Source organism: Gigantopelta aegis, chromosome 10 (assembly GCF_016097555.1).
Source record: "Gigantopelta aegis isolate Gae_Host chromosome 10, Gae_host_genome, whole genome shotgun sequence".
Lineage (NCBI taxonomy): Eukaryota > Metazoa > Mollusca > Gastropoda > Neomphalida > Peltospiridae > Gigantopelta > Gigantopelta aegis.
In genome coordinates this window covers 68,141,542-68,165,231 of record NC_054708.1, presented here as the reverse complement: position 1 = coordinate 68,165,231, position 23,690 = coordinate 68,141,542, and the positions used below count along the sequence as shown (strand labels likewise).

At 34.2% G+C, this 23,690-nt stretch overlaps 1 protein-coding gene across 1 annotated transcript; it reads right to left on the bottom strand.

The window, feature by feature from the left end:
* Positions 1-1,408: 1,408 nt before the first annotated feature.
* On the bottom strand, positions 1,409-23,437 carry LOC121384388 (ATPase PAAT-like). The gene is made up of 5 exons (XM_041514771.1): positions 23,250-23,437; positions 9,360-9,660; positions 8,321-8,509; positions 5,528-5,910; positions 1,409-2,839 (listed from the first exon to the last, which is right to left on the bottom strand). The coding sequence occupies exons 1-5, from the start codon at positions 23,345-23,347 to the stop codon at positions 2,596-2,598; spliced, it is 1,215 nt and encodes a 404-aa protein (XP_041370705.1). The 5' UTR covers positions 23,348-23,437; the 3' UTR covers positions 1,409-2,595.
* Positions 23,438-23,690: the final 253 nt, after the last annotated feature.

The window sequence follows — 23,690 nt, the reverse complement described above, 5'->3', positions numbered from 1 at the left end:
ACGGCCCAATTTAAATATTTATTACCTACGTGGAACAGCATAACGAGGGTCATATTTAACGTACGATTTCCCTCGTATGTCCTGGCATTGTCGTTTAACGATTGGCTGTTGTAAGAGTACATTTCTTTCTGGTTGGCTCACACGACATTCCAGCTAATTTTGAATTTGAATGACGTCAGTATTCCAATGACGTCACTTTACATCTTACAGTAACACGAAACTGGGTACATGACGTTCCCGTTTTCAGGGCGCTGGGAAAATGCTAGTGCAAAACTGCTATTGAATTTTTGTTTGTTTGAACATTATTAATTATTTATACAAAAGTTAATCAGTACAAATGTGCCACCCACTGAAATTATGCAGATATCAGGACACGAGAACATTAAAAAAATATACAATTGCTCCCGCGTCACAGAAGATAAACACGGGGCACTCAGTAACCTCATTTGCAACGAAAATTAAATCGTATCAGTAATAAACAGAATATTACATTCGTGTCCATGACAGACGACACTCGTGCTTAAATTATCGCATTTCCCTCGCTCTCGCTCGGGAAATATGATAATTTAGGCACTCGTGTCATAAACATCGTCTGTCATGGACACTCCTATAATATCCTCTATACATTATTCGTTTGCTATATTCTGTCACAGTGCAGTATTTTATTTGTGGCAGACTGAATCAAATCAGGCCCACAAGTATTGGGGAAAAAAATACTCAAAAAAAATATTTAGGCTTTTTTTTTCTACCTGGAGAAAACCCTACATTACTGTGCTCGTATTCCTTTTGAACTGCACCCTTCTTTTTTTAAGGTAGGTAGTCTCGGGCACTAGAAATAGAAAAAAACAATAGGGAAAAAATCTGTATGACTTCATTTGGAGATTGTCCTGAACAAAAAAGCTGGTATATCAAGGGCTGTTGTATGTGCTATCTTGTCTTTGGGATGGAGCATATAAAAGATCACTTGCTACTAATGGGAAAATGTAGCATGTTTCCTCTGTAAGACTATATGTCAAAATTACCAAATGTTTGATATCCAACAGCCAATGATTAATAAATCAATGTGCTCTAGTGGTGTCGTTAAACAAAACAAATGTACGTTGTTAAAACAAAAAGGGTAAAATCATTAACTAGTGTAAACAAGGATACTGTCTATTGTATTACAATTTATTTTCATTCTTATATCCAAGTAAGGTTCAAGCATGTCCTGGGTATACACCTCAACTATCTTGGCTGTCTGTCCACAACAGTAGATTAGTTGATGGTGAGCTGGTACTGGGATGTGAACTCAATACCTACCAGCCTCGAGTCTGATGGCGTAATCACCACACCACTGAGGTACGAATTATCATTGTTCAGGGGTTGAAATAATCAGTTGCCTGGTAGCCAATGGCCACCATATTTTTTTTAATAGGCTCTTAAATAAAAAAAATAGTGTTAATCGGCTGTGATGCCTAAGTTTTCCTTCACCGAACTCAACCTGGGGACCAACTGACCCCTACGTTTGTTTGTATGTCAACAGAAAAACAACTAAATATTCATGATGTATCTTTATGAAAAGGTATAAAAACTGTTACAGTTCTAGGCTACAAACACTAGAGAGACAGTTGCAATTTATAAATAAATAAATAAATTATACACAACATAACAGAAAACTGGGTGATCTTATTCAAATGACTAAAAATCGATACTGGATAGTAATGTATATCTCATATAATTAAAAAGAAAAGAAGAGAGATATAGTGATGCCAAGAACACACCCAGTGACGTATATACATCATGATTTCTTGATTGAAGAATCTGATAGGATCATTACAATGTCTGTGGGGAAATAAAAATCACTAGTGTATCAGTCTTCAAGATGGATTAAGCGCTTGCACTTTGATGTTACCTCTGAACTGCATGGCATTCTTTACATGATGGAAAATGGATGATATGTGAACAATAATGTAACATATATTCAAAGATTAAGAATGGTCCCAGCAGTCACACACAGACTGCTCTTTTTAGTAAACAGACAGTGTGTTAACTGATTACTTAACCTTCATGTTACAAAGGTTCACATTACCAAAGTCAATGCAAGAGCAGATGTGAAAATGATCTTGGACAAACACAAATCCACACGGTCCTGCAGTGGAAGTGAGTGAGTATCAAGGATAAGAACAATGTTTGGGAGGCACTAAAATCTGAAATTCCTGCAAATTTCAACATGTGCTAGAGAATCACTTGCAGTCGGCAATAAACATGATTATACCTAGATATAAAAAGTATAAAAATATTTTCCCAACTGTATTAAATATTCCTCAACGATTAATAATGGTGTGGAATTTGTTGTCTGCACATCCAGTAGCTTTCTACATGTGGCTGTTTCTGTACAAAATAATAAATAACTGTAATAATGACTCCCAACCAATGTTTAGTTGTCGCTTAACCTTGCACACAATAAACCTTTTCATATCTGTGCTGGAATGACGTCATGGACTGAGGCTTTTTGTGACGTCAAACTAATAGCAGCATGCAGCACTCCATCATGTCCACAACGTAATTAAATTGACAGTGTGCCACATGCACCATTGAGCTACCAAAGGGTTAATATCAGTCTAACTGAATATTATCATCAATATTGCTAGAGGTAGTATATTGCACACCAGAGTTATCACTGTCTGCTATCTGCAGTGCCTGCAATATTCTGTCAAGTTTTCTGTTAATTCTGTCTTCCATTTGTGTCATCCGTCTTTCAACTCTTCTGACAATCCTCTCTTCAGCCACCTTTAGCTGATTTACCAGTTCTGTCATCACAGCTGGGTCTACTATGGTAGTAGAAATTGTCCCCCCTTGTCTGGAAAAAAGAGAAAGGAATGATTATTTTAACACTTAGTTGAGAGAGAGAATTCACCGTAGTCTCAAATCTATCAATCATGTGACAACCACATCTCAAGTGAATGCCCTACCATAAACCTAATTCCTCCCCATACTGGAAAAGAAAACATTCAGTTAGTAATCTTTTGAATATCTGGCAGGGCAGGTATGTGTGAATTGTGCAGTGTCATTAAACAAGTACATGTACGTGTGAATTGTAGTGTCATTAAACAAGTACATGTATGTGTGAATTGTAGTGTCATTAAACAAGTACAGGTATGTGTGAATTGTAGAGTCATTAAACAAGTACAGGTACGTGTGAATTGTGCAGTGTCATTAAACAAGTACATGTATGTGTGAATTGTGCAGTGTCATTAAACAAGTACATGTACGTGTGAATTGTAGTGTCATTAAACAAGTACATGTACGTGTGAATTGTAGTGTCATTAAACAAGTACATGAACGTGTGAATTGTAGTGTCATTAAACAAGTACATGTATGTGTGAATTGTGTAGTGTCATTAAACAAGTACAGGTACGTGTGAATTGTAGTGTCATTAAACAAGTACATGTACGTGTGAATTGTAGTGTCATTAAACAAGTACATGTATGTGTGAATTGTAGTGTCATTAAACAAGTACAGGTACGTGTGAATTGTAGTGTCATTAAACAAGTACATGTACATGTGAATTGTGTCATTAAACAAGTACATGTATGTGTGAATTGTAGTGTCATTAAACAAGTACAGGTACGTGTGAATTGTAGTGTCATTAAACAAGTACATGTATGTGTGAATTGTGTCATTAAACAAGTACATGTATGTGTGAATTGTAGTGTCATTAAACAAGTACAGGTACGTGTGAATTGTAGTGTCATTAAACAAGTACATGTATGTGTGAATTGTAGTGTCATTAAACAAGTACATGAACGTGTGAATTGAAGTGTCATTAAACAAGTACATGTATGTGTGAATTGTAGTGTCATTAAACAAGTACATGTATGTGTGAATTGTGCAGTGTCATTAAACAAGTACATGTATGTGTGAATTGTGCAGTGTCATTAAACAAGTAAACAAGTAGTGTCATTGTACGTGTGAATTGTAGTGTCATTAAACAAGTACAGGTACGTGTGAATTGTAGTGTCATTAAACAAGTACAGGTACGTGTGAATTGTAGTGTCATTAAACAAGTACAGGTACGTGTGAATTGTGCAGTGTCATTAAACAAGTACATGTATGTGTGAATTGTAGTGTCATTAAACAAGTACAGGTATGTGTGAATTGTAGTGTCATTAAACAAGTACAGGTACGTGTGAATTGTGCAGTGTCATTAAACAAGTACGTGTATGTGTGAATTGTGCAGTGTCATTAAACAAGTACATGTACGTGTGAATTGTAGTGTCATTAAACAAGTACATGTATGTGTGAATTGTAGTGTCATTAAACAAGTACAGGTACGTGTGAATTGTAGTGTCATTAAACAAGTACATGTACGTGTGAATTGTAGTGTCATTAAACAAGTACATGTATGTGTGAATTGTAGTGTCATTAAACAAGTACAGGTATGTGTGAATTGTAGTGTCATTAAACAAGTACATGTACGTGTGAATTGTAGTGTCATTAAACAAGTACATGTATGTGTGAATTGTAGTGTCATTAAACAAGTACAGGTACGTGTGAATTGTAGTGTCATTAAACAAGTACATGTACGTGTGAATTGTAGTGTCATTAAACAAGTACATGTATGTGTGAATTGTAGTGTCATTAAACAAGTACAGGTACGTGTGAATTGTAGTGTCATTAAACAAGTACATGTACGTGTGAATTGTGTCATTAAACAAGTACATGTATGTGTGAATTGTAGTGTCATTAAACAAGTACAGGTACGTGTGAATTGTAGTGTCATTAAACAAGTACATGTATGTGTGAATTGTAGTGTCATTAAACAAGTACATGAACGTGTGAATTGAAGTGTCATTAAACAAGTACATGTATGTGTGAATTGTAGTGTCATTAAACAAGTACATGTATGTGTGAATTGTGCAGTGTCATTAAACAAGTACATGTATGTGTGAATTGTGCAGTGTCATTAAACAAGTACATGTACGTGTGAATTGTAGTGTCATTAAACAAGTACATGTACGTGTGAATTGTAGTGTCATTAAACAAGTACATGTATGTGTGAATTGTAGTGTTATTAAACAAGTACAGGTACGTGTGAATTGTAGTGTCATTAAACAAGTACATGTATGTGTGAATTGTAGTGTTATTAAAAATGATTCATGTCCATACCATAAAAGTACATTATGAGTCTACCAGTTTGTTTTTCCTAATCAAACTAGCTAGATATTTTCAAAGCTAACTTAGAACTACGATATCATAAAACCATCATAGATTTTACATCACATAACATAGTGATGTCATAGCTTACAATATTTTTTTACGAAATCGTAGCATTAAGATAATTTTGAAAATATGGGCCCTGATCTGCAAGACCCATCTTTGTCATTATCTCCCAAGTAGTGCTCTCATTAAAAAAAGAAAGAAAAAAGAAGACAATCAGTCTCGAACAGAACATTCCAGACCCTAATAATTCATATCTTATTGTAAAAGATGTAAAGAAACATCTTTAATGGAATAATATTTATTCTGTAAGAGTACTTCTACTTACAACACCTCGGTGTTTGTTAAATCGTCCTGCTCTTTGTTCTCCAATTCTGTTTTCTCTCTCATTTTTGTCACTCTTCCACACACAGACTGCAGGAACTTGTACATATCGTCACTGTTAACCGTGTCCCCGCTGTCTGCCCCTGACATCATGCCAGACAACATGTTGTCGGCCAGTTTGCTGGGGTCGCTCTTCTCATTACACTCATCCTCCTCCTTGGACGTGCCGTTCGACGCCAGATCAACCAGAGGGTTCTTTTGCTGCTGTTTGAGGTGGGAGAAGGTGCTGAGGAGACCTGCTAAACCCGACATGGTGGATTCTTTGTCTGAACACATGGAGGTCATAGACAGTAAATTCTGAACACCACCAAGAACACCTTGTTGGTTCTGCAATGAAAACAAAGCCAGAAATGTAAAAAAACCCCACAAAAAACAAGAGAAAGAGAGACAGAGAAAGAAGACGCAGAGAGATTATTCAAAACACTATTGCTTGTCAAGGACACTGTGATAGTTCTATAGTGGAAAGGAAGCCAGACATTTTTAAGAAAAGAAAAATATATTACCTTTTTCATTTTCCTGTGCAAAAGAAGCCAGAAATTTAAGAAATAATGGTCACAATTTTACATATGAACTTCAATATATGCCAAAAGTTCACTAATAGATCAGTAAATTACAAAACAATGATGATAATATTAAAACCCTATTCATTTGTTTTTCAATTACCACTTTTAAAATATTTGTCTATGTGTACATGTACCATCAACGTCCAAAACTGCGTTCATCTAACGACAAAAACACGAATACGTTATTTACAGAAATACTATTCTTCATTTTTCAGCAACAATACGTAAAACAAAATAAATTTCAATCAAGTAACGTAAAAAATCAACAATGTGGACGTAAAACAAATCCATTCTAATAAATAAAAGTGAAACACCCTGCGTTAAACAGGAAAGGGTGCGATGTTTCTAACTGCGTTCAGGCGCATGCGTTTGCAAAAAGTATCGTACTGCGCATGTGCGGTTCGTCATTTTCCAGTTTTAAGGCAACTACATGAAAAAATATATATTTCTTAATTATGCACAGTTGCCAAACACTTAATTTATTAAAAGGAAAAATTCAATTTATCAAGCGTTCTGGTTCCGGTCCGCGTTTTATCAACACACATCGCTCACACTTGATGTCAATACTGATAGGCATTACATTCATACCTGCGAATAGTTTGTAAAATATTTTTTTTTTAATGAACTGATTCTAAATTAACACAATTTATATACTCAAAATTATTTACAACTGTTATGAATGGATTATGAATACTATTCACTACAATAGAGGCACAAAAATGTAGCATACATTTTGCAGATCGAATATAATAATTGAAAACAAATTCTAACAACAGGGGTCTTAAAAATTAAATTCTTTGGCCTTGTTGATATGGCACGTGTGAGGTCATGTGACACACACCGAATGTTAATTCATCTTTCTCCATTTTAAGTCAATTTCTACAGGTCATGTGGACCCGATATCGGTAATTTTATAGAATAAACAAAAACGACTTTGTAAAATTAATGGGTTTAGGGGGTTGTAAAGTTTTGTATTTAGATACTTACTTTTCTCAACTTTATTGTTTATAAAAATGTTCCTGAACTGTGAAGAAAAACCTCATAAATGAACGACATGCCAATGACAACAAATCTGCTGTTGATTGCGTGAACTGTGCATGAGAAAACAAAGTGAACGGAATTTGAAGCATAACGCAGTTAGGGATGTTGACGATATAACACAAAGGCAAAAGACCGTTTGTTTTAATATCATATGAGTTTAGAATTTTCCAACTGAAGGGTGCTGGTGGTGTATCAGTATTATGATATAATATTACACATGACAATAAGAAAACAAAAGACCATGAGACTGTTCTTGTTAGTATGTTACACATGGCAGAAACATTCATTTGTTAAAATGGTTACACACCAAAAATACATTCTACAATTCCACTGATATTTTGTAGTGTTAACAAAAATTGTCTTCAATGATTTGTTTTATTATTAATATTTTCATAAACATTCTGGTACCCGTCCATAGTTTCGAAGAGTGACATGGCCCTAACACTATATAATATATTTTTTCTGGAACATTGATATTAAAAATATATATACAATAAAGTACACTTATAACGAACATGCTTAGAAATAAACTACTGCATAGAACAAACGGATCGTAAAGTCCCGTTTTATCTCCTTATACAGTAATAACCAACTTATGCAAATGTGTACTGGAGTGTAGCCAGATAGGATAAAAACACTGAGGCAAACCCAGACCTGTAAAATAAATATCAGTGTCATGGGAAAAATAAAATAAATCTGAGGAAATTCCAGACAAGGCAAGCGCCTCGTCTGCCTCATGCTGGCTACGCCATTGGTGTACAATGAACTACTGCTATAACGAACAAACTATCATGGTCCCTTTCAGTTCATTATAAGAATGAATGAATGAATGTTTAACGACACCCCAGCACGAAAATACACGGCTATTGGGTGTCAAACTATGGTAATGCAAACAAATAAAGTGATGATCAACATCAATATAAAAATTCAAGATTTAAATAAAAACACAGTGTAAAGAACTGTGCAAAAATACAAATATCACAGATACATGTACATACTGACTTTTACTCAAAATTTCAATTTTGTGCTGTATTGGCCATTCTCAAAGAGAGTGTTACACCCCTGCACCACAGTGAGGTTACAGCATGCACAGGGGTTCATTATAAGAGTACTTTACTGTGTACGATATACACCTTCTGGTACTGCTCCATAGTTTCGAAGAGTGACTTGGCTCTGTCCGACACCTGTGATCCCAGCCCGGCTATGTGATTCTTCAGTCTCACCATGTCCAGTTTGCTTCTGTCAGGACGGGTCTCCTGCTGCACCAGGGTTATCCGGATCTGACGGATTTGAAATGATAACCTTTCACCCAGAGACAAAAACTGAAAAATAAAAACAATATTCACTCCATCTATTAGCAGCCTAACTGTTCAAAACTGACATGGTTGCAAATGCAGATGTAATTTGGTGTAAAAAAATATATAACTGCCCATTGTACTGAAAAAAACAAAACAAAGTGTATTGGATTAACAAACCACTTCACAACATAATATGTTTAAGACCAGCCTCGGTGGCGTCGTGGTTAGGCCATTGGTCTACAGGCTGGTAGGTACTGGGTTCAGATCCCAGTCGAGGCATGGGATTTGTAATCCAGATACCATCTCCAAACCCTGAGTGAGTGCTCCGCAAGGCTCAATGGGTAGTTGTAAACCACTTGCACCGACCAGTGATCCATAACTGGTTCAACAAAGGCCATGGTTTGTGCTATCCTGCCTGTGGGAAGCACACATAAAAGATCCCTTGTTGCATGTCGTAAAAGAGTAACCTATGTGGCAACAGCAGGTTTCCTCTAAAAAACAGTATCAGAATGATCATATGTTTGATGTCCAATAGCCCATGATACGATAAAAAATCAATGTGCTCTAGTGGCGTCGTTAAATAAAACAAACTTTACTTTTTTTTAATATGTTTACAGTTAAATAAGCTTTAATAAAAAATCTTTTAATAATTAATTAGTCTATAATTTAATTTAACTAAAATAAAAAATATGTTCCAAATTGGAATATACATGTATGACAGTAACAAAAAAACACAATTACCGTAACAAAATAAGTTTTGGTTCAAAACAGTTTAAGAAATTATTTTAATTATGTGTGTGTTTCTTCATTCTTGCACACATACATGTATACAGCTATATTGTGAACAGGCAAAATCTTAATAAATATACTGTACCTTTATTTCAATGCCGGTTGTTGAATCTTTTATTTCAAATGAAGTAATGTAAAACATTTGGTCTTCCTCACACCCAGGTATTGGTACACCTTTCACACTTTGTAAGTAGCCATCAATATCATCATAGATTTCCAGTGTTCTTGCCTCACTCACAATGTCTAGTCCTTTGATAGCCACTTTGTACATAGGCTTGCATTTCAGTTTTAATGTACACACGCTGGAATGTTCGCCATCACTTGATTCACTGAACAAGTCAAGTCTTCCCGGGAGCAAAAGAGCATTTACATTGGATTCAGAATTCCTGAAAGGAAATAAACAAAAAACATATTCTCTTTTATTAATCAATATTAACAGCTGTTGCGGAAACAATTATAAACTTAAAGTAAATAGACCTGTTTACTGTAGATAGCATTTTGGTTACAGTAACTTTTAGTATGTCATAAGCAGGCTACCACCAATCTTGAGTGGAATTTGACCGATCTTGCATTGTGTAGAAATAACAATGTTTTTCTTGTTATTATTGACAGAGACATAACCTAATGTATATATATCATTAAAATATAAACATTAAATTTTTAGTTTTAGTTTTGGTTTACTTGTGTATATACTGTGTTATTATACATGTACATGCATATATATAATCTATTTCAATCAAATTGGTTCAATTGTAACACATGATCGAACAATAGTTACTGATCTTGTACCAAAAAATCTCCAAAAAGTGGATGTTTCAGCTCATTACCAAAATAAAGGGATGTCACTCTTGTTTGTTTTCATTTGTCCTTGATTTAACACTGACTGAGCTACTGAGTCGCAATATTATCCGATGAAACAATACAGGAATTTATAGATTTTCTTGTTTCTTTAATTATATATGATAATTAGTAGTGGAATGAATTCCTCATTTTTCTCCATTATGTTGCATTAACATGACGTCATACAATTCAAGATGACATCAACGTTGATGCGTTGTCAAGATAAATAACATTAAAAGTAACTGACATAAAGGTCTTGGTTAAGTGACACAGTATGATATTTCAATTATTTTAACCTTTTTGATGCAATACATGTATATATTTTGAAGCGGCACATCCACTGATCCAGATAACTTCTGAATGACCAATATGAAGAAAAATAACTCCAAATAACTGGAAATGATGTGTGGTGGTGCCAGGTCCATAAATTGCATATACATGTAAATAACACACATCAAAAATAACATTTTAACCTTATCGTCACATGTAAACCATATAGCCCAGTACAAACAATCACTATTTGTACATTGATAGGGTGGGGTAAATTTGACAGCCCTTCAAGGTGGGTTTTTTGTTGATTATTATTATTATTATTATTCAAAACAATGTCCACTACATATTTCATGTTGAATAGATATTATTTTAAGATGTAATATGCACTGGAACGTCGTTTAATCCTGTCCCAATATAATTTTATGCAGTGCATGCAAAATAAGGACAGTGGGCTCATTCGGACGTCCATAGATTGATGTAGGGTGGATCTAATTGTCTTGTATTTATTTCACTAGTAACAGACGACGATGCCTCATGCAGCAGATGACTAAAATTCATTGTGAAAATATGGAGATACAGGGATGTTTATGTATGTTAAAAAAAATGCCTTACGGAAAATAATACTTTAGGTTGCATGGTATTTTTAATTGTTTATTATTATACTTACCGCAAACTGGAAAATTGTAAACATTACTTTATTTTATTAATAAAAAATACTTCCGCCAACAAAAACTTCGCATTTGACGTCACAGCATTTCTTTTATTTTGCACAAAATGTTTGTTTTGTTCAACAACACCACTGGAGCACATTGATTAATGAATCATCGGCTATTGGATGTCAAACATACATGTATGGTTATTCTGACGAAACCCGCTACATTTTTCCTAATGCAGCAAGGGATCGTTTATATGCACTTTACCACAGACAGGAAAGCCCATACCATGACCTTTGTTCAGTTGTGGTGCACTGGTTGCAACGAGAAAAAACCCAATCAGTTGAACGGATCCACTGAGGTGGTTTGATCCTGTGATGCAAGCACCTCAAGCTAGCACTCAACCAATTGAGTTAAATCCTGCCTGATGATACACAAATGCTATTTAAAGATAGTGCTCCAAAATACACACCGCACCATAATATATACCAAGATGATATATATATATGTATATATTCAATCATAAGCTCAATAAACATAATGTGTACCACATGGGCTTTTTTTTTTCTTTTTTTTTTATAAAAGTCACTGTCAAGGTCGGCTAAGTAATTGGTTGATCTTCAGTTTGCAAAGAAACCAGTGCAGGGCTCGAACTTAACAATGGTAATTTCCGTCTTTGAGATATAAAGTGCTGTAGGTAGACAGAATCATCAATGGCACAAGAGTGCCGTCAGAAATGCTCCTCAGAAATGGCAAAATGTATACACCTGGTGTATATTATCTGCCAGTATTTAACATAATTTGCGCATTTAAAATATGTCTACATACAGCAAAATAACTTTCCAGTAATGTTTATTTGCTGCAAATGTCACTTACCGGGTATTCAAATATTGCCATAGGCAGGATCAAAACTGCCATTTCACCCACGACAGTTCTTTTACAAATTGCTGTTGGAGACAAATTCTTAAGTTCGAGCTCTGCAGTGTGACCTGTCACGGGTCCAAAATGGTTTGACGTCAAACCCACGCACACTGTTTTATGTTTAGTTCACATCACTACATTAGTTGTTGAAATTGTCGGTAGAAAAAATTATAATCGTCATGGGAACCAATGATATTTTTCTCAGAAGGCTGGAAATGCCCGGTTTCAAACACATGAAATTCTAAATTTCTGAGGAGAGCCCATCCACCCCCTTATGTCTACGGACCCTCAAATTCGCCCCCCCCCCCCCCCCCCCCCCCACTTATATTGGAGTTTGGGTCATTTTGCCATAAAACCATTTTGAACCCTGCATTGTTTCGCCGTTAGTCCTACTAACCCAGGGTTGGTTCGAGCTAAATCTCATTTGTACAGAGTCATTTCGCCCCCCCCCCCCCCCCCCCCCCAAAAAAAAAAATTTATTATAGTTTTTAAAGTCTTTTTTCTTCTGTTTATTCATTATTCATTACCAAATATTAAGTAATTTTCTGTCTTTGGATATTAATGCCTTGTCAGCTTTTTACTTTCTGTTAGCTGAAGTTGGGCAAAATCAACATACCGTACTCAGCGTTTGAACCTCAGCTTGGTATGTAGTATAGTTATAAGAAAACACAGCACATCATTAACTAGTATATAATATGCAGTGTGACTGTTCAACTATCCAGATAGCCTGAAGACAAACCAAGTAAGCCTACTAAAATCCTATATTTAGGGGGCGGGAATCAAAATTCTTCAAACTAAGTACCTAGATCGGTGCATATATATGTATACAATTGCTACTTGCCACCGTTAGTTTCGTTTTATTGCATTGATAATAAAGTTAAGTATGCCAAGCACTAGGCCTTTAAACCAATACCTACACTATAAGGGTATAACCCTTCAAATTAGATAGCTAGGCTAGTTTAACTCCCCCTCCGTCATTGTATTCAATGCTATACAAGGACGGAGGGGGATGGGTGGTCATGAATGACTGTTGAACTCACTAGAATAGGGACTTAAGACAATAGGTACAACTGTAACACAAAACTAGGATTCACACACAGACTACATGCTCACTGCATCAGTACACAGGGTGCATTGACTAATGATAACAATGCACCCGCCCCCATTTAATGGCCCAGCACATACTCTAATAAGGAACCGGACAAAAGAATACCGTTCCGAGTACACAATTGCAATGCACCCGGGGGAAGCTGAACAAAAGAATATCGGCCTCCCCCACCCAAACCCCCAATACTTGCTGCTGGTACTTGGTGATGCCTCGACCAGAAGCATTCAGGCCCTTATAAGGGCCTTATGGGCAACATAGGGAGACACCATAGCATCGTAAAGGTATAAAATTAGCGAGTTACTCTCGATTCAATAATATCAAAACCTATATTAGCTCGCCCATTTACCTTTCGACCGACCGTTCAAAATTGCGCCAAATTCCCTCAATCAAAATTGCACACCCTTTTCTCTTTGGCATTTAACTACTCCATTCAAATTCCATAGCACCACCACCACCCCCACCCGCCTGCTGCTGATTTGATCGGGCTGCTGGTGCTCCCTTGCACCTGCCAGTGCAGGCAGTCCCTCCTCTCCCCTCCCCCCACCTTTCCTGTCATGGACAGGCGTGCGCTACAACAGCTTGTTCTGAATGTGCACGTAAAACCCTATAACATGACATGTTCATAAATTAATTATTAATGTGAATATATTGTCTGTATATTATCTAAGGCCTGTACGTATTTCGTGTATATGGCTTGAGCAAATGATATATTTGAAAATAAACAAAATTATAACATTATTTTTATTTGTAAATATAAACACGCAATATAGATCGCAATGTGTGAAATCTAAAAATCAATGGATATAGGATAAATCAATCAGGGCTAGCTCTGGCACTCAACAAATTCACCAATTGCATATTTTAAAAGCAGTTTTTTTTTGTTTTTTTTATTGTCCCCAGAAACATAAGCAAGGTCAAGGTTGGGGCCTTGAATCATTGCTGTACATGGTATTATTGTATATACATAAACGATACATAATTAAAGCTATACACTCGTATACAAAGCACTTATTAAACAATATGTGTATACATATGCATGTGCGTGTGTGTGAGAGGGATAGAGAGAGAGCGGGGGGGGGGGGGAGGGGGGACAGACAGACAGACACGGACGTGTGGAGTAACAGGGAGGAAGCCGAAGATAGACAAAAGGAAACAGAAATGGCACGAGCCGTATGCACACATACCGTATATCTTCGCCTATAAGTCGAATTTTTTTCACCCAAAAATTATTTTATAACTTGGGGGTCGACTTATAAGAGGGTAAAAAAATTTCACCAAAAAATATTACTGTTTTGGGGATTATTTTACAAGTTTTATTGTTGAAGTATGCCATATATTTATACTCAAATATTTTAATTTGACACATTTATTTTTTATAACCTATTTTTTTGGGCATTAGAACGGTTTTGGTTATGCGAAAAGGCGTACGATCTCACTCACATGCCAAGACAACAGTCCACTTAGTTAAATTAACAGTCATCACTAATAGTAAAAATGTAAACAATACTAACTACCTGTTGCCTGAGTTTATTTTGAAATCTGGTCACTGGCATTAATGGTTGTTCAAACAATGTTTTGTCGGTGATTAACTTCATGAATATTACTGAGCTTTCCCTTAAAATAGACTGATTACTGCAGTTCACTAGAGCAATAGGGACACACATCATTTGGTACAAAAACCAGTGTACTTTCCAGAGTTATCCTCCTTACATGTATTAATATGGCGGCAAAACGTGATACTTTCAGTTTTATCGTAGTGATCTGTTGTCAGTGTTTATAAATAAAGTTGTTGTCTGTGCACAAAACCATCTGTACAGTACTACCCTCCCGCCCCGGAATCGACAACTGGCGATGTCAGAGGCTGAGTCCGGGGTGGGCGTGCCTGAACCCTCGTGGATAGGGGCACGTAAATATAGTTGTCCATGTCCATGTACAGTACTATACAGTAACAGTCAAACAGCTTTCACTCTCTACTAAGGGAATATTTCGTTTTGATGCTATGTAATAATGATAGTTTGATTGGAATAGTCTGATCATATTGCGATGTACAAAACGTGAAAACCGAAGTTTGTAAAATAATTTTCTTTTGTTCAAATATTGTTCTCATGTGCTGAAAATAAGAAATATTTCAATATTTATAAGTAGTTTTTCATGGGTCGACTTATAAACGGGTCAATAAAAAAATACGTTTTCAGGGCTTGAAATTAGGGACTCGACTTATAGCCGAGATCGACTTACAGGCGAAGATATACGGTACATAGTATTCAATATTAAGATGAAACAGATAGGCTTAACATGATATTGTAAAACAGGATATTAGCAATGCAAAAGCCTTACATAACTGAAGAGGAAATATTCTGGAGACTAGGAAGAAGAGTACTAGAAATAGAAACAAAGAGTGAGAGAAAAACAAAAACAACACTTTCATGAAAGATAAATAAGATCAATGCGATCTTTTAAAAAAAGAAATTATAGAAAGTCAATATACATTTTCCGAACTGGCGATATTTTGCATAAAAGTATGTTTATTAGCTTATTCGTATATTTTGCTATTAATAAGTTTATACATGAATTTATACAATTTGTTTGAGGAACTGCTGCCACGGTTCCCACTGATCATCAAAGTTTTTATACAGGCAATTTTTATAAAATATATATTTTTCAATCTGTATTTTATCAATAATGAATCTTAGCATTGCGTTTTTATTTAATCTGATTTTTTGTAATTTCGTTCTATATATATAATACTTAATATTAATAATGAACCAATTAATAAAACAATGCTTTTTTGTTATGATACCAAATAAAACCATGTTTTTATCCAACTGAAATTGTTCACCTTTTTTTAATACCCATACTTCTACTGCTTTCCATAGGACAGTAACTTTAGAGCACTCATAAAATAAGTGTTCCAGTGTTTCTGGCATAAGATGGCAAAAATCGCAAATATTAGAATCGACATATTTTATTTTATTTAGAAATATATTTGTAGCTATTATCCTGTGTAAAATTTTATACTGAAACCATAATAAAGATGGGTCTTTAATAGTTTTGAATGGTAGAGCATAATACTTTCCCCATACTTGTGAAGTGAATTCAAACCCCAATACTGAATATCTTTTTTGGGACGTAGGGACTATTGTAGTGCGATTTAATATTGCGTATATTTGCTTACTTAGGTTTGTATCTTTTAAAAATAGTTTTATTTTAAACGGAAGAATCGGGTTGCAAACAGTGTTAAAATTTTGGTTGTTTGATTTTGTTGTTTTACAAATATATAGTTTAATGGCTCTGATTAAAGAAGCATATTCTAAAAAATTGGACTGTACTTGATATTTTGTTATGAAAGTATTGTAATTCATTAATGTCCCATTTTCGTCCATTAGATCTTGAATAAATATTATGCCTTTTTGCCGGGTTTTTTTTTAATTTTGCTATTGTACCAAATGTTTAGGCTCATTACATCTTCACTATTATCAGGCGTTTCTTTCTGTTGAATGGTAAGCCAGCTTTGTAACACATCTTTCCAAAAATTATTTTTAATTGTTGTTATTTTTAGCTGAATATAATAATCTCCATATTTAATCATATTTGCTGTCTTTAAACCTGTTACAGCTTGGAAAAGATGTGTCCATTTCGAGTTTGATATTAGAAGTCTTCTTAACCAAGTAGCTTTTAACGCAGTTGTAAAATTTCTATTGTTTAGCATTTTGATGCCTCCATTTACATAGTCTTGCATTAGTACTTCTCTTTTGACTTTTTCTGGTTTGTTTTGCCAAATAAAATTAAAAAACATTTTAGTTATTTGTTTTGTTACTTGATCTGGTACATTTGGTAATGCAATTAATAAATGTGTTATTTTTGAAATTATTAAGGTCTTGATAACAACGACGCGACCCAGTGGAGTTAATTTTCTAGTGGACCATTGTTTTAACAGTCTTTTCATCTCCATTAACTTCGGTTCAAAGTTAGTTTGAATCATTTCTTCAATATTAACTGAAAAATATACTCCTAGTAAGGAAAAGGTTTCTGCACCCCATTCTAACTTCCATTTTGGATGATGAAAAACATCTTTTGAATATTTTTTACTGCCTATCCAGATGATTTTTGATTTCGAGTAGTTTATGTTTAATCCAGATACGTTGGCATACAGGTCTAATATTTTTAGAGTGCTATCCAGGGATTTGTGGGTTCCATCTAAAATGAAGGAGGTGTCATCAGCGTACTGCGATATTAAATATTCTTGCCCGTTTACAGTTATACCTTTGATATCCTTTGAATTTCTTATTAATATAGCTAGTATTTCGGCGCAAATTATGAAAATATAGGGGGAAAGTGGATCGCCTTGTCTACAACCTCTTTCTAGTTTAAAACTTTCAGACAGAAATCCATTTTGTAAAATCCTTGATTCTGAGTTATTATAAAATGTTTTAATCCATGATTTAATTGACATTTTAAAATTGAAAAACTCAAGTGCTTGTTCAACGAATGACCAAGAGACACAGTCAAAAGCCTTTTCAAAATCTACCAGGAACAATAAGCCTGGAATTTTATTAACTTCTGTATATTGCATTATATCGTATATTAGTCTTATATTTTCAGCTAAAAATCGACCTTTAATGAACCCAGTTTGATCTTTTGAAATTATTTTATCTAGCACTTTTTGAATTCTGTTAGCAATGCAGCCAGAGGCAATTTTGTATATACAATTTAATAGTGTAATTGGTCGCCAGTTTTTTAAAAAGTGTTTAGGTTTATTAGGTTTTGGTATGCATGTAATAATCCCTAATTTTTGTGTGTTGGACATTTCGTTTATATTGTAGCTGTAATTAATGGATCTAACAATAAAATGCCCGAGATCCTTCCAAAACATTTTTAAAAACTCCGCAGAAAATCCATCAGACCCTGGGCTTTTATCGTTTTTCATAGTTTTAAGGAACGTTAATGCTTCTGAATATGTTATTTCTCCTTCTAGTTCCTGTGCTTCTGTATCTGTTAACTTATTAGCCTCAGTGTTGTAGATATACTGGATGTTTTCGTTATTTGCTTGATTTGTTTTGGAGAAGAGTTTTTGATAAAATACTTTCGTTTTTTCTAGAATTTGTTTTTGGTCTGTTATTATACTACCATCTTCAAGTTCTAATCTAGAAATTAGTTTATTATGAAAGTTGCGTGATTCCATATTACAAAAATATTTTGTCGGCTTTTCTCCTTCTTCGACCCACTTTGCTCTAGATCTAATAAAATGCCCTTTTAATTTATTTCGTCTAATTTCTGTTAACTCGTTTTTTTTTTCTTCTAACAAATCGGAATTAACTGTACATTCATCTTCTTCTAATACATATATTTCCTCGATTAATTGTTTCTCTTTAACATCTCCTGTTTTCTTTTTGAATGCTGAGTATGAAATGGTTCTCCCTCTTATTTCCATTAGTAAAACTTCCAAAAACAGTTGATCGTTAATTGTAAACTGAATTTCTTCATTTAAGATATTGTTGATATTTTCTAGATCATATAGAGGGATTGCGTATTGACATTTAATATTTGTAATGGTTTCCTGAATGTTTTGTACATATGTTTTATCTTTAAGTAAGGAATCGTTAAACTTCCATAGTCCCTTACCGGTTATGAAGTGCTGTAGTTTTAAATGTAAAACAAACCCGGAGTGGTCAGATCTATATGAGCTGTCTATTTTAACTTTTTAAACAAATTGCATTAGATTGTCTGAAAGAAGAAAAAGGTCCAGTCGAGCTTGTTTTAGTGGAGTTTTTTTCACCCAAGTATATTTTTTTAACTGGGGATAGAGTTCTCGGAATGGATCTTTAAAACTATATTTTTCAAAGTTTTCTAGTAGTTTGTCTCTAGCTTTAGGGTTATTGATATGTGTATAATTATTTGTATCTAAACTTTTATTAAGTACAAAATTAAAATCACCACATAAAATATATTTTTCGTTTCCAATTTCTTCAATTATTTTTAAAATATTTTCATAAAAGTACGGATTATCCTTATTAGGACCATAAATGTTGGCAAGGGTAATTCTTTCCCCCTCTATGGTTAAATCTAATAATAAGTAATTACCCAAAGTATCAATTTTTTTATTATGTAATTTGTACTCAAAATTGTTATTAAATAAAATAGCTACACCCCTAGAATTACTTTTATAAGAGCTAAATATGCATTTAAATCCCCACTGAGTTTGTATATATGGTTCTAATTCTTTTGTAAAATGAGTATCTTGTAAACAGTATATACAATATTTCTTTTGTTTTAAGTAATTAAGTACATCTCTCCTTTTTTCAGGATTTCCCAATCCCTGGCAATTAACTGTCATTATTTGTAAACTAGCCATGTGTACAGTCTTAAATATGGTATTTTATTATTTTTATACATGTATGTTATAATATAACTACCGATACCTATTAGGCCAGTTTGGAAATGTGTGCTTGAAAGAGAGACTATACAAAATGTACAGTACATTACATAGAGAAAGTACAGACAGACGTTTGAGAAACAAAATATAGGGTGTCTCTATTCAAGGCGGACTGTGTTGACCGTGGGCTGGTTTTAAAAATAAGTGATTAGTTTAGAAAAAGAGTTCGTTATAGATTAAGCTCGGTATACTCAGTTTGATGTGAGCTGTCTTGGATGTGTGTTATAGGGCACTTTAAACTACTAAAAAATGAACATTTTTGTTTAAAGAAAGCTTATACTGCGACCGTCAAACAAGGTAAGTGCTATAAATTGCGAACCCATATAAGCGAGCAAGCCACAGTTTTACGAGGTGAGTACCATAAGCTGAAGTGAACACTATAAGCGTTCCACTCCACCAACTGCTGGTTTTGAAGCGTGGTATTGACTGCTTTCGTGAACATCTATACTGATACATATTTATGTGCGACGATATTTTTACAGAGATATGATAATGGTAATCATACTACATACAATAGTGTCGCCAAAAGCACCAATGACACTGATGATGACGATGATGCCAATGAAAACGACGATGACAGCAGTACTAGTACCAATAGTAAACACCAACGATACAAGCAATATTCGTTATAATTAGCAATAACTGTTATAATAATAATAATAGTTGTTTTCAATTTGTAATTAGTACTATATACCGCTGTCATACTACGTTCTAAGTCACCATCGCCACCGGAATCAGAAGTACTTCTGCAAGCAGTAAGATATACTGCATAGTAAATAATACCTCTACTTTCACTACTACCATCACTATCAATAATAATAATAATAATAATAATAATAATAATATAAAAATAAATACATAGTAACACCAGTACTATTTCTACCTCAACTACCACAGCACTATTACCAGCAGTAACAAGTAAATTATATAGTATTAAAGCAAACAGAGAAAAAAAAAGAGAAAAAAATAAATATATATATATAGATATATTATAGATAAATAACTAAAATTAAATGTGGATAAATAACTAAATAACAAAATAAACGAATGACTGAAAGAATGAATGAATGAATAATAAAAGAAAGATCAAAATATTTAACAACGTATCGAAAAATTATAATAAATAAATAAATAAGTAAATAAATATCAATAAATCAAATATAAATGCATTTTTTGTGTGTGTTCAAATAAAGTATAACAAAGTAAACACTTCTAATGGTAATGTTGTGTTTTAATGATGGTGCGTGATGTTCAAACTATGATGATATTGTCTAAGCAGGTTATCTAAATACATGTAAATTAGCTTTACCCTCACCGCATAATTTTATGATTTGAATCAGGCTAAATATTTAAGACAAGAAGAAATAATAATAATAATAATAATAATAATAATAATAATAATAATAATAATAATAATAATAATAATAATAATAATAAATCCCCAAAACCTATTAAATAAATTTAATATATATGCTTAAAAAATAATAATAAAAAAAAAATTATAATAAACCCCCAAAACCTAGTAAAAAGACGGTGGAAGTACTATCAAAAAATACCAAGGGTTATATTAATGCTGCCTATATGTTATGTATAAAAAAAAATGGGTGTGTATGTATAAATTATATACACTACATATGCAGGTCTATTTGTAATAAAGTTCAGTCAATAAAACCATATTTTAAGTATTAGCTATGTTGGAGGTAACGTCAGTAGAGTTGTTTTCAGAGTCTAGCAGAAGTCTATGTGCCGAATGAACTGCCTTTGAAACATGTGTGACGTGTCCTGGTGAAGCGTTTAAGTCTGTGTTATAGTCAACTTTTATAACTCTCTCATTCTGAAGTTTCGCGTAGATGTTCCCTCCAGCCGACCAAGCAGTTTGAACACGTGGACTTTGTTTCGTTTTCCAGAGACGTTGATAGTTCACTGCTGTCAGATCCTCCGCAATTGAAGTTCCTGTACCTTTGAGTTTCTTTCTATTTTGCATTACTTCTAATTTCGGTTTTCGAGAATGGAATTTAACAATAATTCCTCTGTCTTTCCCGTCACTGAACTTTCCATCTCTGTGCGCAATGTCAATTGTATTCTTTATGTCTAAACCCAGTTTATTTTTAACCAAATCTACAACTTTTTGTTCACTTTGCAAATATGATTCAGTTTTGTCAGTATCTTTGATCCCAAACACCCGTATGCTTGATTTGCGCGTCCATTGTTGTTCCAGGTCATTGATTTTGTTGTTACTGAGTGTAACCGCATACAGCATCTGCTCTAATCTTTCTTCAAACTGTTGTTGCTTTTGTTTTGAAAATTCCAGTTCACTTTTAAGAAACTTATTATCGTTTTCCAGATCAAAAACGCGTCCTTCCAGTTCGATGAGTTTGGCAGTTAAAGATTGTGTAATTTCAGTTTTTAGGGACTGTATTTGTGAATTAAACAATTCTTATGAAACGAGCAATTCCATCATGTTGTCAATTTTTTTGTGCAAGGCGTTTATTTGTGAATCTGTCGTGAACATTTTCATTGACGATTGCTCCATCGGCTTCTGTTTATCTATAGCAGCGACGGCTGAGACCTGACTTTCAATATTGACAACATTTGTAGTAGCCATTTCTGTATTTTTTGAATTGACAATTTGTGGCGAAGAAATAAAACTTTCAGTTTGACTAGAATCTGACGTTGATCCCTGTAGCTTTTTTCGTTTGTGTTGTTTCTTTCCCATATCAGTGAAATAAATAAGGTTGAGCGATAATGAATGAATGAATGAACGAAAGAGCTCACTACTAGCCCATGTCACACGGCGTCTATTGTTCTAGCATAGCATGCCTTCGCCTCCGGCTTGTGGTGTGTATTATTAAATTGAAAATAAGTGTTTATTGTAGTGTTTTTGATATCTGTGTACTCACTCAATACCAGATGTGCTGTTCAACCTGTCAGTCTTGAAGAAATACATTAATTAATCCGTGAAAACACAAACTTTTCTGGAGCGATATGAACGTGTGACTTAATCGGCCGCCATCTTAACCGGAATCATTTTTTTTTTTTGAAAGCAGTTGGCAAATGTAATAACTGTCATTTTTTAAAATAATAACAGACAATTTCTGCAAATTGTTTTGCTCACTCAGAGCTATAGCCCTGTCATAGCCTGAGTACTCTGATTGTAAAGGACTAGACAGACATTTGGACAGATCAGGGCTGAATATCTGTCCAAATGTCCGTCTAGTACTCGGGCTAGCCCTGTCAATGAAAAAATGTACTTTATTAAAAAATTAAAATTATGGCGAAACGACTCGGTTAGAGGTACAAATCAACCATGTCCAAAATGACTCAGGTGAACTAGTAATAATGGCGAAATGACCTGATACCCCCATGACACGGTATGATCACTGCAAGTTGCCTTCTGAATGACAGAAGTTCTGATTACATACATGTACATGCAGCCTGAAGGTAGTACCTGATATTCATATTATGTCAATAATTATTTATAGCATACATTACTAGTACTTAAATGAAAAACGTTTTGTTGTTTTCCCCCACAAAAATTTGGCTTACACGTATGTAAATGTTTTTTGGCTTGATTTTGACAGGTGAAAATTTCTCGAAACGCATTTTTACCAAAAACGTATTTCAAGGCTCTACCTTTCACCTCCCACTAAAGGTGGCCGTCAGTCATATAGACCTATACGTTGGTGGGTGGGGTGGAATCAAAGTAGTGCCCTAAATAAATTAAAATGGGGCCTAGGGCCAACCTACCTGTCAGTTTCTCCTGGTTGTTCAACGCAGTAATCGATTACGTGGTGAAAATCCCTTTCAGTCTTCCAACCAAAAGACACTTGACAATAATCGGCCATAACAATAATATTACAAATAAGCACGATGTAAATAACAAAGATTTGTTTTGATATTATTAATTAAAACATGAATCACTTTGACCATATCTGATTTCCGGAAACGGCGAGTTTTATAACTTCTGATAAAAAAGAGTACCACTGATTTCGGGATCATTAATTTGTTGGTATACGATGTGAAAGCATAATAGCTACTAACGACCATAATTTATCTTTAATAAAGTATTCAGTGGTAGTTTTTTATTTATCTTATATTTTATCGTAAAAAGAACACTACGTCTTTGGCTTATGTTTGTACATCTGTATCAAAATTAAAACAATATATTAATTTCATAATGTTTGCTCC